The sequence below is a fragment of the Lactuca sativa genome, chromosome 1, assembly GCF_002870075.4.
Source record: "Lactuca sativa cultivar Salinas chromosome 1, Lsat_Salinas_v11, whole genome shotgun sequence".
Taxonomy (NCBI): domain Eukaryota; kingdom Viridiplantae; phylum Streptophyta; class Magnoliopsida; order Asterales; family Asteraceae; genus Lactuca; species Lactuca sativa.
In genome coordinates, this window is record NC_056623.2 from 108,741,212 (window position 1) to 108,759,371 (window position 18,160).

Here is an 18,160-nt window from a genome sequence, read left to right on the forward strand (position 1 = left end):
CCAACCTGTGCCAAATGGGCATTTTCAGGTCCATATATGTTCAGGGCCTGCATCTGATCCTCCCAGTCAAACGATTGCACAACCATGGCCTTCTCGTTGTTGACCTGAGCACCGCTTCAGCTGTTCCTAACTGCAACCATTGTCCGATCATTATTCAATCTTCTATCTGGCTATGGACACTCACGAGCAAAATGTCCTGGCTCGTGGCAGTTGAAACAACGCATCTTTCCCTTGCTGAACCCAACCTTCTTATCAGCACTCATCCCGCATTTGTTCTTTCTGGTATTCTTGGCAAACTGTTTCGCCCTGAAAACTGGCATGGCAATTTGCCATGTGATATCCATCTCTTCTACATCTTCAGGGTGAATCTGATCAAGATTGGCAAATGACAATTGGGACAGAAGATCTCCAGCTACAAGTGCATTGTAGCAGTCGACAAGCCCTGTAGCAAGAGCGAGATTTTCATCACCCTCCTTTCCTTTTGATGAGGAAGCCACATTGGAGGAAGAAGCAGCTTGAGTAACCATGAACGATTGGTTCTGAGAGAGAGGCATGGTTGATGCAGCAGGAAGAGAAGAAGCTGATGGAGTGGAAAATGACTGAACCTGAGCTTGCTGACCAGCAAAAGATTGGCCGGAAGAAGAAAAAGTAAGAGATGAAAGAGCATTGTTAGAAGAGGTCCCAAGGTTTGCATCTGAGTATGAATTCACATGGTTTATCTTTCGCTGCTTGTCATCAATATCACAGGCCTTGATGATTGTCAACACTTCAGCAAGAGAGAGCCGACTTAGATCCTTAGTATTCTTTATAACAACTACATTCATGTCCCAAGACTTTGGGAGAGCATTCAGTAGCTTCTTGTTTATCTCAGACTTGGGGTAAAAGATCCCGGCTACAATCATTTCAGTGGTAAGAGATGTGAATCGCTACAGCTGTGCTTCAAGAGTTTCTCCAAGAACGTAGTTGAACATGTTGAACCGTTGTCGCATCATATCTTGGCGACTCTCCTTCATATCTTCATTCCCTTCATAAACCTCGATTAGGGCTTCCCACAAAGCCTTAGCAGAAGTGTACTCCCTAAAACTTTGGACTATGTCCGAATATAGGGCCATGGTAAGAGTAGCCAAAGCCCTTTCTTGCTCTTCGACCTTCTCAAAGTCTTCATATGTGTAATTCTCAATCTTCTTTTCAACCACTTGCCCTGCAACAGTGGTGGTTATTATGACAGGATCTTTTATGATGCTTCTGCAGGTTTTGAAGTCCTTCATCTTGATGTACTTTTCAATCCTATACGTCCATTCAGGGAAACCTTCAATGAACAACAATCTAGGAATTCGAGTGGTTCTACTTATTACAGAGTCCATCTCGTGGTGGTGTGTTTGACTTTGAGAATCCATTAATATTAAATAGAAATTAAATAATTTAAGAATAAATTAAGTTTCTGGTCAAACACAAGTTCACAGTCAATGTAGGTTTGCAACCGTAAACTATGTTCACGGTTAGAGAAGAGTTTGCGGCCGTAAAATCTGTTCACGGTCGTAAGGTGTTTCTGGTCTAAGTTCACAGTCCAAGAATCTAAGTTGCCGGTTGATGAAAAATCCTTATTCACGGCCAAAGAACCAAGTTCATGGTTCAAGAACTGATGGGAGTTTGCGGCCATAACCTAAGTTTACGGCCGTAAGCTATGGCCGTAATCTCCCAGAAACTTGAGAAAAACGTAGTTTTAAATGAAGCTTGAAACCCTTTCGCAGCAAACACCAACTTCAGTCGCAAACAAATAAGAACAAGGTTAAAGATCGATTGTAGAATGCTTTTGATGCTGTTTTTGCTCTGATACCAATTGTAAGGTCCTGAAATGGATCTTACCAGTGATCAATTAGCAAACACAATCAATTAACAATAAAGAACAAGTAGAATTGAGAATGAACAAGCTTGCACACACTTTTCTATTAGGAATAACGTCTGGTACAACTTGTGGTTACAGTAGCCGTGAAATCTGTGGCATCAACAACTTACAAAAGACCTAGCACACCTCTATTTATACTGGACCTGGGTCGGCCTTGGGTTTACGGCCGTAAACTCATTGTTGGGCCGTAAACTACACATAATCTACGAAAAGCTATCAATTGACTCAAAAGAACCTATTATATAGAAAGCCTAGACCAAACCACTAATTAGACCCTTCACTCCCACAATCCTGGGAAAATTTATTGGTACTCATTAGTAAGAGTGCTTAGATATTTAAAGCATACAATGCACTATGAATTGAATTATACATGATATCATCATATCCTTGAAGGATATTGTGATGCAAATTGGATTTCTATTAACACTTCAAAGGCAAAGTTCACAAGTTTCTATGTGTTCACTCTTGGTAGAGCTACTATCTCTTGGAAATTATCTAAGCAAACTATGAATACTCATTTAACAATGGAAGAAAAGGTTTTTTCTTTAGATAAAGTTGTTGAAGAATCCGCATGGCTTAAAAGCTTCCTAGAATGCATTCCTTTGTGGCCTAAGCCAATTACTAGTATTGATATACATTGTGATAGTATGGTTGCTCTCACTAGAGCAAAAATCAGATACACAATGGCAACTTGGGACAAATTTGGTGCAAACATATTACATTAAGAGACTTGTTGAAAAATGGAATAATTTTCATTAGTTACAAAAAGTTAAAGGAAAATATAGTTGATCCTTTGACAAAAGACCTTAGTAGAGAGCTAGTTATATTGACATCGAGGGGAATGGGCTTAAATCCAACAAAATGAGTCACTAGTTGGTGGAAGCCTAACCTAGAAATACTGGAGATCCCATGGTCTATGTTCAACAAGATAACTAGTTGGGGATGAATCAAAATAACACTAGCACAAAGGTATGCTCACTCCTATGATATTTATTATGTTTTTTTTTTCCATTGATGATATAGGAATGAATCTAGATTCTTAATAATGATGATAGCTTTTTATAGTTGAATTGTATGGGTGGTTCTAGATTATCATTACATTTGTGAGATAGATTTGAGGTTGCATCTTTAGGAGCTGATATATCTAAGCTCTCAAAAAGTCTGATGAAGAAAGCATTGTTGACAACCAAAATGAATGCAATGGTATGAAATGATCCATGTTTAGATATTCTATATGTGATACTTATTCTCTTGATTCTACTACCTAAAATGGTTAGTTTAAGACTCTAGTTCACTACCCACAAAGTAGATGCAAATGGTATTCACTATGAAAGGTTCTAGTTTTGCAACACCTCTTTAGATACATGTCATATCTTACTTTCTTGATTTGTATATCTAACTTCTCATATTTTCCATTCAAATATAGGGTATTGTTAGAGTTTGAATAGAAAATGTAGGGTATTGTTGGGACTTAGCTTGAGCATAAAAGCATTATCGCAGGTAAGAGAAAAAAAGAACCTTTATTAACTTTTTAAGCCTTTGTCTCTACATATTCTAAAATGGATAAAGTAAGACCAAAGGAATTTAGGCTAGGATTGTTGTATTGGGCTATTAAATTAGTCTTGGATGAAGCTTGCTATTAAATATAATTAATGGTCAAAAGAATGGTCTTGGGCCTTATGGCTCTTAGGCTCCTATTGACTAATTAATTAATTTTTATATACACATTCAGAAATTGATTTATTAATTAATAAAATCTATTAATTGTTAATTAATTGTTTGATAGTTATTTAGTAGTTAAATTCGGTTTTGAACAGGTTTGGTAGTTAGCAGTTTTTACTGTTTTTTAACAGCCTATAAATAGATGATCAATTTGCATATTAATGGCTGATCAGGTATACACAAAAATTTCACTTTCTTTCTCTCTCATTTTTTTATGAAATCAAGGAAGCATGGAGAATTTCGTTAGACTGAAAATCCTCTAGATAGATCCCTATCAGGAAATCCTCAATGTTCTTATTTTCGTACGTATGAATCTTTTGTAAACATCAACATAAGAGTATGATTTTAGAATTGTGAATCATTATATATAAATTCTATTTATAATTTGTTCAATTTGGTGGTTGATTACTTTTGTCCTAACATTGCTATACATCATGGTTTATTTTTTTTTGTTCGCTTGTTTTTTTTGTTTTTTGTTTGTTTTTTAAGTTTATAATCATTGCAAGATATTCATTTCTTATTTTTAACTTTTATTAGTTTCCAGATAATGATTTTGATTAGGATTTTGGTGGGTTCTTTGACGATGGTGTGTTAACATTCTTATTTGTAACTTATAATCTTAATTTTTAATTAGTTTGATTTAGAAATAAACTAGGAGATATGTAAGCAAACTTACATTCTTAATTATTAATTAGGTTGATTTAGAAATAAACTAAGTGATATGCACTAGGAGATATATATGGAGCTAGAAAGTCTCTTTCGATAAGCAATATGCAATACCTTCATTTTATGTAGGTATAAAGGTTCTACATTAGAATATTTCCAGCAGATTGTTTATTAGTATGTTTTAGCTTTTGTATTACTAGATTCTTATAAATATACATAAACTTTGTTGTCTATGTTTTGAACAATAATATATAATATACCAGATATTTAGAAAATATTTAGATTGATCAAATCAAATCCATAGGAGAAGTGTTGCTTTGCAGCCCATTACAAATGATTTGGCCTATTGACTTTTGTGAAAATGAATAACACATTAACAAGTGGACCCAAATGCCCAAAATGAATATGAGATAGAGACATCTGAACACACATTATTCAAATTTTGGTTTTTATCACCCATAATATGAATTATGATATCACCATATCATATGTATGTGATCAAAGAGAATATTTTTTAAAGAAGTATCTTTCATTTATTGTATTTGTCTGCAAACATAGTTATGACATGTTTTTTAACGGGAAAGCAAAATCCAGCAAGAAGCTTGAATGTTACAATAGGAAAAGGAAACAACAGCTGGTATACCAATTTGAAGGCTACACCATGATACGAATAAAATTCATAATGAATAGAACTACTGCTCGAGTATTCATTTGAACCACTTTGATCTTCTACCCAAAAATCTAAACCCCAAGAGCAGAATTAATATCCCAAATATCCCAAATATCACGACGCAAGTTATACGAAGCATTTTGTAATCAGATGGCACAATTGCAAAGATGCAATTAGCATGGTTTACGATTAATACAATCATTGAAATCTGCAATTCGCGCATCAAAGGGAAATCAACAGTGAGCATGTAAATCATGTAAACTGACATGTAGAACCCTAAGGAATTCGTAATAACAAATACAGCATATGGTGCTTGATTTCTGTGGGTACCCATAATAGCTTCTCCAGCATAGTGGTGTTTAATGGTAGGAGTACCATCATCTGCGAGTTGCGGTAAAGTACTATTGCCTGTGTCCCCCCAAAGTCCTCCAGGAGGACTAAGTGAGGTTTGATATGTTGCAGTTGTGATAAGTATAACCACCACAAGAAGGGTATTCCTAATTTCGATAGAAGAGCCTCTGAGTTTATACTCTATGAACTTGTCTAACCAATCTCTATGCGGAGAATTAGGGTTTTCAAGTTTAGTTTCTGGTAGACTTAGATTTTGACTCATGGTTATTAGGTTCTGAGAAAAGAAATCTTGCTATATTGATATATTTTACATGCAAACGCTAACAAAGAGTTTATATAAGGAAATTGTCACGCGAGGTGCATGTACGTAGACCTTGTAATTGAGTCAATTGAAGTTACAAGGAAGCTTGTAATAGGGTCCACTGAAGTTGGAAGAAGCCTCGAATGGTGTCCTCCATTAATTACGTGGTATGTTCATATTTTGCATGCTAGGTGACAATGAGCTATGACCTTTACATTCCAATGTGGTCCTCCATGCAAATAATATCAATACGTTTGTTCATGGAGATGTGAAGATATAACAACTTCCTAGGCCTTGATGTATTGTCGTTTTGTATTATTTTTTAATTGGCTGGTATTGTTGTTTTGTCTTCATTTTAGTATTACATTTTGTGATGATTTAAATTTCAATTTTGATCGATTGGGCTGCTACTGAATCCATGAATCTGCTCTTTCTTTGTATCTTCTTATTAAAAGACAAAACATAAGTAGCTGCGTAACTAAAATGTATAATAATACATCTGATAATTCTATTTCTTTGTATTTTCCCATCGAAGACAAAACAACAATAGCAGCCCAATGAAAAATGAGGACTAAACATTAATACTCCACTACAACTTCAAGTTTAATATATATTTAATTTCTTTCATATGAAATTCAAATTAAACTAGTGGAAAAGTTAGGCATTAAAAACCTTAACCAATTGTAAAAAAATAGATCGATATGTGTGAGTATCCCACGTAGGTAATTTGAAAAAAAAAATAGAGATGGGTACCCCTTATATAATGCCATTAGTCGATATTTAATAGTCATGTTAGAGGGCAGTGCCATTCAAGACCCACGAAGGGTAATTTGGGTCAATTCAAAAAGCACATAAGTACGTAGCAAGTTTAAATGCATTTCACTGCTCATATAGTTTTGATGTACACAAGTATAATCCATAGGAACATTCAACAAAATTTTTTATGTCGTATATATATATAGTCATGTAAGGATCGATTTGTAAACACAACGATAGATATTCTCTCTATAGCAAATTAGGGTTTTATATATCGTTGTTTAGTACTACGTCTTCTCTTGTTCATCAGTAACATATTTAGAGAGTAGAGTTAGGAATCTTGTAGTGAGGATCGATTTGTAAACTGTGGTGTAAAATCGAACTCGTTCTTCATTAATAAGATAACTAGTATTGTTCAAGCTGGGAGATCGATTTGTGTATTCTTTAGATGTTGTAGTAGTGAAACAATATAATAAAAGTAAGGGGAAATAAATTATAAGCCCAACGGAGTTTTCAAACCCTTCAAAAAACCTCAATTATGTTTTGTCTATTCAAGAAAATACAACGAACTTAACCTTTTGTCTAAAAAATCCCCAATTAACTTACACTTCTCATTTATGGTTAACCGGCTAATGAAAGTCAACGAATGACATGATGATGACATGTAATTAAATATCAAAAAAATGACTTATAAGACCAACAAAGTTTCAAAACTGTTCAAAAAACCTCAATCATGTTTTGTTTGTTGAAAAAAAAACCAACGAACTTATGCTTTTGTTCAATTCTCCTTAGAGACAACCAGATTCATTAGATATAACAATTAGTTGGCAAATGACATTGCATTATGTTTAATGACATAAAATAAACATCTTAAAATTGTGTAACATTCCGTTTAAATTAATTAAAATAAATAATAAACCCCGAACCCCAAGAGGTAAATTCATAATTTATGTTATTTTATAATGGCCCTAAAACCAACAATATATAGCGGAGAGTGGTTTCGGGGAGCCAAATGATATATTTTAGACTTTCGGGGGTGAAAGTGTAAATTTAGGACTTGTGTTGCAAAGGATTTTAGAAGTCAGGGGGTGTTTATGTATCATTTGGTCTTAAAATGAAAGAATTAATCGAGACAGGGGCTAAGGAGTAAATTATGGACTTCATTTGAAGAGATTTTAGGGGGCAGGTTTAAACGGTAAATATTGGATTAAGATTGAAAGAAAATGTTATGGGGAGGGACCATTTCAGCCATTATGGCAATAAGTTTGGGTGACCAGGTATTTAAGCTAACGAAACCCTAAAGCCTCGTATCATCCCCAGCCGCACCACCTTATCTCCCCGGTTTGCGGCTGCAAACCTCATGACCCCCACCACCGTTCGTTTGTTGTAGAAGCCGTAGAACCACCAGAAAAGCCGTCGCCCCATTCCTCTGCTGCCCATCGCCAAGCTCCGCTATAAATAACCCTGCTGCCAGACGTCGCACTATGGAGTTGTGAACGACGAGTCGTTAGTCGTGAGCAGCCAGAGAGTTTCCGGTGGGCTTAACTACCATCGCTCTCTCCTCCCTGCCATTTACCGCCAAAGCCATCGCTAGCCGTTGCTGCTACCACCTTTAGCCACCCCGAAGGGCTGCCATGTTCGTGTCTCGTGTGGGTTTGATGGTGTTGCTGCTTCAAGATTGTGTGGTGTATGTTTATTGCTGTTACTAGTCGGGGGCATGTGTGTGTTTTAGGTTTTCCAGAAAACCTCTAGAAAACCACCATGGCTGCCAACCATGGTGGTTGCCGCCTCTATATTGGTTCTGCCACCCTCCACCACCACCGGTCACCACTAGGGTGGCTGTGTGTGTGTATTATTTTATGTGTGTGTGTTATTTTATGTGAGTGTGTGTGTGTGTTTGAGTATTGTTGTAAAGTTGTAATCGTGTGGAAATAATCAAAGAAAAACCCATAACCACCACCGTGAGGTGGTGGCTGCGGCCTCCTGCCGCCACCAGTCGCCGTGTTGGGTGACGGTGTGCCTCGTTTTCGTTTTGGACTCGTTTAGGATGCTTTGACAGAATGGTCCCAATGAAGCCCTAATTGACCTAAAAGCCTAAACATGTGGTTGATTGGCTAGTATTGGGTTGGAAACCCTAATTAGGGTTTGGAAAACCCTAATGTCATGAAACCCAAGATTTTGGATATATGGGCTTTGGATTGATCGGGACCGACATTAGGATCATTTAATAAATTAAAATATAAATTAATAACCGATTGTAATTAACCTAATGTCATATTGGACTTAATGGATTAAGTCCTTAACGGGTTAAGTGAGGAACAATTAACCCTAATCGTCATTTATTGGACTAAGCTGCTGTGAGCCTTGTGGGCCAAGTGGGAACATATTATCGACCAAGGAACTTATTGGGCCTTAGGATAAGACCGATTAGAGAGGCTTGGGCCTAATTTGGAAAATTGTGCCATAAATGGGCCATAATTCGGCCTTGAGGACTACTAGCTATTGGGCCATCAGAATGCCTAGTGGTTAGACTGGACTAAATGGTTCGGCCTTAAGATAAACCCATATAGAGGTTTGGGCTCAATTTGGAAAATTGGGCCATGTGTTGGGCTTTGGTCCATGGTTTGACTTTTGGGCATTTGGATCAGGCCTTGGAATGAATAAAGCTAAGTTAGGGTAAAGTAGTCTTTTACCCCAAGTATGGAGTTATGGTTATGCATTGGAACCCAATTATTAATTGGGTATTATTTGATGTTGGCAGTTCGGGAATCTGTCAACCAGCAGCTGGAGTTCATCCGCGGGACATCAGCAGTGCCAGGTGAGTTTTCTCACCATACCAATGGGTCTAAGGCACGAAGGCCGGCCCATTTTATGTTATGTGGTACACTAGTTGATATAGAGATATGCCGTATGCTAGTTGGTTATATGGTATATGCTATGTTGTTTGTCTATGTGATATTTGCATGAAATACCATGGGGGATCCCATGGCACTTGGATGTAAGACCATGTGGGGGAGCCCATGATTTTCCGGCAGGGAATATACCATGGGTTGGGCCCATGGCCATGGGTGTAAGACCATGGGGGTGTCCATAGCATCCTTATGCATGGAAATGTGGTAGAGATAGATTTTATAGCTAATGTTATGTGGCAGAGATAACTTTCATATATAATATGATATGTGGTATGTGGTAGAGATAGCTTGTATAGCTAATATGATATGTGGTATGTGGTAGAGATAGCTTGTATAGCTAATATAAAATGTGGTATGTGGTAGAAATAGCTTTGTCAGCTAATGTGATATATGTTATGTGGTAGAGATAGCTTTTATAGCTAATATGATATGTGGATTTTGTTTGGGGTATGCTCTGGGGAACTCACTAAGCTTCGTGCTTACAAGTTTGTTTATGGTTTCTGGTATCATTGTATTGGAAATGAAGAGCTCAGCTTGATCGCAGTGCATACACTCATGTTTCCGCAATATATGATTTTGGGACAAACTATGATGAATGTTTTTAATTAATCATGTTTTCGGAATGTTTGAATTTAAAGACATATACGTTTTGACTATATTGAAAAATGGAATTTTTACCCTTGATTTTTGGGTCGTTACAAGTTGGTATCAGAGTCTTAGTTTGAGGGATTCGGGTATACATTCGGGTGTGTCTGAACTCAAACTGAGGATCTATAAAGTTTTCAAAAATATTCAAAAGAAAATCTTTTAAAGGAAAAGGTTTTCTAAGACAAGAAAGGGTGTGGTACATTCAATCAACCGAGCTCGAGTAAGTTTTCCTAGAATACCCACATTTGGTATATGTTATGATTTGATTATGAATTTGTGAATCACATGCTAGTTAGGGCTATGGGAGATGCCTGTATATGTCGTATGAGCTGGTAGACTTGCATGCTAGTGCTGAGTAGTCAGCAATAGGTTGGACTGATATGTGGTGCTTGTAGCCTTGGGAATATTTGATGCTATGCCAGAATGAGAATGATTATTGGTACTAGTAACTGCTACGTTTATGCTTTTAAAATTGTATCCGGTTAGGATCTTACAGCCTTAGAATCATTGATATGGCCTTTTTTCCTGGTCCTTGTCTGGTTGTGGTCCTAGGGTAGAGTTGATTATTCGATAGTCTATTAGATCCTGTTCTGTATATAATTTGCATGCATAAGGCAGCTGACAGTGAGGATGGATGGATGTGGACAACATGGGTTGTGGTATGTGGGTCGAATGTTTTATGATAGTTTCTTGGATCGAAGTGCTACTACACGAATGTTGCTTGCTTTGTGCTTTATGGAACTCTTGAGTGATGGGAGTCAGCTACTAAGTGGATATGACGATATCCAAGAGGTGGATGGCGGGAATCATTGGGAGTTCCTTAGCAGCTGGTGGCAGGGCGAGGTTGGGAGCCTAGGGGAGCCTACGAGGTGCTTCGGTGGATATTATGATGCGGTTTGGTGGATATTTGGTGCATCAGCGGGATAGGTGACTTAGAGGATTCGGAAGGATTGTTGAGGAAAGTATGGATAGGTGTGGAAGGTAGTATGGGCCCATACTACTGAAAGCACAAGATCCATACTCGAATCAGTGAGAATCTTAGAGAATCTATGAAGCTGATGGGAAGGGGAATTCTTGGTTATGACCTGATAGTGGGGACAACTGCTTTGCCAGATGAGGATGAGCACACATGAGGGAGGACCAGGGTTTGGTCCTGGCTTCGGTGGTGAGCCAAATAGCGGGAGGACTGTCAGGAGTTTGAGTTCGCCTTGGATCTCTTGTATCAGGTGGTAAGGATTGATTGTAAGATCTATTACACTTTTCGGATTAGAGACTATGGCTTGGGGGTAGTTTGTAGCCCGGTTTAGAGCAGAGATTGTTTTATCTGTTGCAGTTTGGCCGTAGACGATTGAGTTGGTGAGTGTGCCAGGTGCGAGACCCTGAATAATATGATATCTAGAGAGAAAGAGAAAGGATTGATTGGAGCACATTGGGAAGAGGGGACCAGATCGGGTGCCTATATTGGAGGATCCTGGAAAGAGACCCAAGAGTTCTAGGGTTTTAGTAAGTGTATCTCTGGGTTTGTTGCCATGATTGTGTTTGGACTATACATTCAAACATTTTTCATATGCCATTTGCATACCGTGGGTTATGGAGTGGTTAGTGAAAAGTTGTTTTCCCTCCTTGTTGGTTTGGAGCATTCAATGTTATCTGGGTCTAGGTTTGAGATCGGTTCAGGGACATGATGCGGAAGGTCTATAGACAGGATTGGAGACTCAGCCATTGTGCTCGAGTCGGCTTTTGGAAGCACCGGGGGAAGTGGTTTACCATTGAGGTTTTGGCCTGGACATCGTTTATTTGGACTTCAAGATCTAGGTAAGGCATCATTTCAAGGCACCTGAGATTATTAGTCTCGCTGGGATTTGGGAAGTGTTTGTCAGATCTTTAGGAGTTGTGTGGCCTTTGGGGTTTGGGCCGGTAAAAGAACACTTGCACGGACAAGAAACAGGCTGTCAGCAGTTGGTTATTGAAGAGTATGAAGGATTGAGAATCCTTCAAATCTCATGTATTGTGAAGACTTAGTCGAATCTAAGAGGGGGAGAATCGCACAGATATGAGATCGGGAGGGGTTTCTCGTCCTCATCGAGAAAAATCACGGCCCAAGTGGCTAAGTGGTCTAAGGGTTGTGCGAGTTTCGAGTTTGGAGTCCATAACGACTCTATGAGTAGTGTAATCACTTAAACATAGAGTCGAGATACATAGCATAGATCATAGTACTAGTACTAAGGACTGATACGGCAAACCCTAGTTGCGGTGGGATGTGCCAGGGGGTGGTGCTGAGGAAGTAGATGCTACCTGAAGATAAGCCACCTGTCATTCTGCATCCTGGAATCGGGACTCCCACCTTACCTGCCTCATGTGGAACTCTTGGAGGACATATCGCATCTCCTGCTCCGCACGCTCAACCCTAGTCCACATCTGGCATACCTGATCCGCGGTACTCTAAGCTAGGTTGCCTGTGTTCCGTAATCGTCTCACCATGACTGGAAGGGCACGATCGGCCGGTCCTCCGTCCCTCAGGTCAAAGAACTCGCGTTACATGCCGAATGGGGGTTGTTGTCCCTGGTGTCTGCTCCACTTCCAAAGATCAATACCCTAGGGGGGTGTAGGACCAGTGGGGCCTACCCGGTAAGCAGGCACTCTAATCGGATAAGGGGGGGTGTGATGACTTCGGACTCTGCATCTGAATCACCTTCTTCGTTATCGCTGGGTTCCTCCTCTAGACTTCCTTCGGCTTCTTCCTCTATTTGGTCCACCACTGGCTCAGTAGGTCTGCCTTCGGCTTCCACCTCAAGTTCCCCTTCGGATTCTTCCTCGGGGTCTTCCTCGGGTTCCTCCTCAGGTTCCTCCTCGGATTCTTCCAACCATCCATTATTCCCCTGGTTAGGGAAATAAGGATCTCCAGGGTGATGGAAACCATCCATGTTGTCTGTGAGAGTGTATAAATATTCTAACATTATTCCTAAGACAATTATTGTATAGATTGAGCTGATGTTCTCTTCTTGGTGATAAAGGCGTAGGTTTTTAGGTTCCCTAGCCAGCACGATTTCCTCGGGACATGTGATAGTTGTACCTTGGAGGGAATGTAGTTGATCAGGCTACATCCACTCCTTGATACGACTAGGAACAGTCCTGGCTTAACCGAGATGCTAGCATTATCTTGTTTGGTTTGGTATTATGTTCTTTTTTCCTAATTCACACAAGTAAGGATGTTTTATCATTGTGTTTTACTTGTTTTGTTCAGAGTTGTGTTAGTCCCTCTTTTTGGTTTATAGTTGCATATCAATGTGTGGTTAGATATGCTAGTTCACTATAAACAGAGCTCTGATACCAACCTGTCACACCCCCGAACCAGACGGCGGAAGCGTCCGAGGGCTCTTGTGACTTAAATTGAATACCATCACAATGAATATACAAGAATCATAACATAATTCATCACCATGCATTGAAATACTACAACTAATATTGTTTACATCCAGTACATTGGTTTAGACATTACAATTTCATAACATAAACTGTCTGATAGATAATCTAAGCAAAACACCATGACATTACTTGGTACTTATTCTTCGGTTTACCTGTTACCTGAGAATACAAGTTATTTTGAAAAACGTCAACGTATGAAATGTTGGTGAGTTCATAATTAATGTTGTGGTAAAATGATTTGGTGTAGTTTGTAAAACCCAGAAAATACGATATTTTCTGAAAATATCATTGTTTATAAAAAGTGTGAAGATCCGTGAATATATGCTTGTTGATTTTCAAAGCATGTATAATTGTTGAACTTTTGTATAAATCACGCAAGTGAAAATGTTGAACATCCCAGGAAAACCCGATGTTTTCCCAATACATAAAATACAGTGATTTGTGTATTGTTATACCGATACGTCGAATGATTTTGATTACCCGGGTGGCGTTGGATTAATTAGGGTTTGTGAGTTGTTATAATCACACATTAAAGAAAATGACTAGTTTATAACTACAGATTACGAACGATCCATAAAGGCGTCGGTTGTTACTACTCACTTAATCCACCCACCATGGTTACTCTTGTTTATCGTCCTGAATCTGTTTACTTTGATTTCTCATAAGCCAAACAACCGAGGAGATAGGAGAGTACGAAGTCCCTTTATTTCCATGAGTTATTCAAGGCTATCGGGAATGCGAAATACACTTGGCCCAACTTGCATTTGACTTCTCGACCTCACTAGCAGTACTAATGGGCCATTAGGGCCCAATAGCACATTAGAGCTATAGAAAGTCCTTTTACATGGAATTGGGTCACTAGGGCCCAATAGCACATTAGAGTTATAGAAAGTCCTTTTACATGGAATTGGGTCATAGGAGGCCCAATAACACGTAAGCATATTCCCTTTGGGCCCAAAGATCATGTTAATGGGCTAGCAAGGCCCAACAAGCATGATTTGAAACTTGCAAGCCCAAAGTTTGTAAGTTTGCTCATCATAGTTATCGTTTGTTTATTTAAAGGCTTTGGTTTAACGATTTTGTTTTGTTATTGATTCGAGACCGAATCAATTCGTTTTGTAACGATATTTGTTGTTGAGAGTGTATTTGTTTTCCGTTTCGTTGGTAGTCGTGGATCTTGTATTTTGTATTAATGAATTAATTTGTTTGAAAGTGGAATTTGACCCTTTTCACTACCCTTCTTTTATAAAAATAACACTTTTGGTCCTTTTTATATAAAAGAATTTTCATTTTTAGTCCTTAAAACACTTTTCTTGACACTTTTATATTATTTATTTGATGAAAACACGATTTTAACCCAAAATTTACTTTATTGACAACTTCAGCCCTTCCAGAATAGTGATTCTCGGTTAGGAACTCATTTTTCACAACTTTTACAGTTTTGGCCCAAAATCTAAAAACTTTACATTTTTGGTCCCTTTTGATAGTGAAAAGCATTTTTGACTCATAAAATGATTTGTTCATGCTAATTACCCCCTGTTTTACAGAAAGTTACATTTCAGCCACTAAAATTTATCATTTCTCGCATTTTGAGGCTTATTGGGCCGAAAAGCCCAAAATTAGCCCATTAAGCTAAAAATTTACATTTTAAGTCCCTTGAAATTTCTAATGCTCAGAAAAATATTTATAGGAACTTTTTTGACCCTTTTAACCTTCAAGAAACCGTGACTTGTTGATTTGTACCCCTAGTTTTGTATTTTTTACAATTTATGCCCAAAAATGGGTTTTATGTTAGAACATGTTCATCATGACCTTATAAACTACTTTTCTTGACTTTTTTCATGTAAGATAGCTTAGATTATGCTTTTTTCCTTTCTCATGTCATAGATCTCGGGTTTACACCCTTTTTTGGTAACATATTCATCACAAAACACATGATATCACACACATACATGCACCAAATCACACATAGATCTACACATTTTTTTGTATTCTCCCCCATAAAACTCATAAAAACTGAAAATAGAGGGGTATGAAACTCACCTTGTGGTTTGGATTTGGTTTTGATGAAGATTTGAAAGAAGATTTCGGCCCTAGCAACTTCTTGAGGAAGTTTTCGAACATAGATGGTTCTAGGGAGTTAGATCATGAATTTGCATGAGTTAAGATGAGATGTTTGATGAAATGTAGAAGTTAAGCCATGGATTCAAGTAATTACTTACCAAGAATGGTGATATTAATTGGTAAAGTCCTTGAAGTCACACACCAATGCTCGAGAATTTGGAGAAAAGGGAAGAGTTCCTGAGAGTTTTTCTTGCAAGAGTTTGATCAAAATGAAAATGGTGGTGGTGTGGGGTGCTCTCAGATGTAGATAAGGAGAGAGGGGGGAAGAGATGAGCTTGCCTTGATACATGAAACTATGCATTGATAAATGGAAGATATTACTTAGAGATATGTTGGATAATCATGAGGTGTCAATATAAAAGTCAACTCTCTTAATCTCCTTCTTTTTTTTTTTTTTTGTTTTCCCACATGGGCTGAGAATTAGAGAAAAGAGAAGAGAGTTTTGGGCCTTTTTTCTTAAATCCATATTGTGGGCCCAATTTGATGATTTTTCGACCCATTGGGCTCCCATGATGGTTTACGGCCCAATATGTCAAAAATAATGGGCTTCATAGTCCATTAAAGTTAATTAGGTTAGTTATGGCCCAATAAGGCTAATAAGGGTATTTTATTTCAATCTAGGCCCAATATAAATGAAAGTGGGTCCAATTATAGCCCATTTAAGAGTTCTAAGCCCAAGATAGTCAAATTGGAAGCTTATTGGCCCATTGGGCCCAATAAGGAAATCCTAGTCCATAATGGACTTAAACTGGGATTTCTAGGGTTTCCAATTATTTGTTGACGATTTGCAGTGCTTGTATGAAGTGTTTGATTGAAATTCTGTTGTTATAGAATAAGCATCCTACATGCTTTCACATTGTTGGTTCACATTTGTTATCATTGTTAAATGTTTACAAGGAATCGAATTTACTGGTTGTGACATGTAAGACTGCAGTTATTCAGGTAACAATCACCTTTTTGCGTCGGATTCAGTGGCAACAGGTTGTCAGCATATCATGATTGGATGGATCAGAGGATTAAAGGAGCCGTGAATGGCAACATAGATAGGCCAGTTATTGTCAAACGAGGTATCCTTTAGAGGTCATGTGGGACTGTTGTGCGTGTGATGCTGGCTCAATAATTGAATAAGTGTCCGGTGTTCCGGATAGTTGGCAGACATGTTGGAACTAGGGAGGTCCCGGTTGTTCCTTAGGAAGGCATTCATGTGACATTAAGATGAGTTGGAGTGATTTTAGTGATTTGGGGTGTGTGTGTGGAGTTACTTGTCATTCGGGGCATACACTAAGTTGTGTGTAGTTAGATTAAATAATCCCAGAGTGGTGGATCTGACCCTGTTGCACAACTCTCGTTTGAGTCTAACCATTGCAGGGGTGGGTCTCCTACTCAAAGGACTATCTGAGCCTACTGACAAGTGTAGTGAGCCATAGGGATAGTTAGTCAGTGATCTTGTTCCTAACAAGAAATCCCTAATGTGAAAAGTCGAGTAGTCAGTTAGGACATTTATAGGATGGATTCAACTTGGGCTACGTATGGGCGTCTATTAAGGAGAAAGACCATCTCGATACTTCAGATCTCAGATTGAGTAAACGGAATTTTGTTACAAGGAACTAGTTTCATCTTCAGTTTTTAGAACCTTGTGGGATTGCTCTTAGTTGCCTTGGAAAGGTTGGGTATGCTTGTACTTGTAGCCGTGTTTCTTAAGTTATTTGGCTTGTCAAGAGTGGTAAGGAATGATTTCGAGGACGAAATCTAATTTAAGTGGGGGAGAGTTGTAACATTCCGTTTAAACCTCGAGCCCCAAAAGGTAAATTTATAATTTATGTTATTTTATAATGGCCCTAAAACCTATAATATTTAGCGGAGAGTGGTTTCGGGGAGCCAAATGATATATTTTAGACTTTTCGGGGGTTAACGTGTAATTTCAGGACTTGTGTTGCAAAGTATTTTAGAAGTTAGGGGTGTTTAGGTATCATTTGGTCTTAAAATTAAAGAATTTATCGAGGCAGGGGCTAAGGAGTAAATTATGGACTTCATTTGAAGAGATTTTAGGGGGCAACGTTTAAACGGTAAATATTGGATTAAGATTGAAAGAAAATGTTATGGGGAAGGACCATTTCGGCCATTATGGAAATAAGTTTGGGTGACCGGGCATTTAAGCTAACGAAACCCTAAAGCCTCATATCATCCTCAGCCGCACCACCCTATCTCTCCCATTTGTGGTCGTAAACCTCATTACCCCCCCCCCCCCCCCCCCCCGCCGTTCGTTTGCTGTAGAAGCCGGAGAACCACTAGAAACGTCGTTGCCCCACTCCTCTGCTTCCTATCGCAATGGGGGCTCGCACGTCATCCTTATGCAGGGAAATGTGGTAGAGATAACTTTTATAGCTAATGTTATGTGGTAGAGATAACTTTCATAGCTAATATAATATCTGGTATGTGGAAGAGATAGCTTGTATGTAACGCCCGTGTTTCTAGGCTAGGCATTAATGATGATGTAACAATCTAGGTTAACCTTTGTAACTCGTTTTTAAATAATAAGAATGTATTATTTGAGTATTTTGTGTTTATTGCTTAATTGTGTGATTTAAATGGATTAAGGAATAAAAACAAGTGATAAAGTAAAAATATTAGATAAGCTCGATTTCGATACATGAAGTTGTAGTGGTCGTGGCGAGGTT

At 38.3% G+C, this 18,160-nt stretch overlaps 1 protein-coding gene across 1 annotated transcript; it reads right to left on the minus strand.

Annotated features, from left to right (window-relative positions):
- Positions 1–5,001: 5,001 nt before the first annotated feature.
- On the minus strand, positions 5,002–5,577 carry LOC111921458 (uncharacterized). The gene has a single exon (XM_023917042.1). It carries the CDS (start codon positions 5,575–5,577, stop codon positions 5,002–5,004), a length of 576 nt encoding a protein of 191 aa, XP_023772810.1.
- Between the last annotated feature and the right edge of the window lie 12,583 nt (positions 5,578–18,160).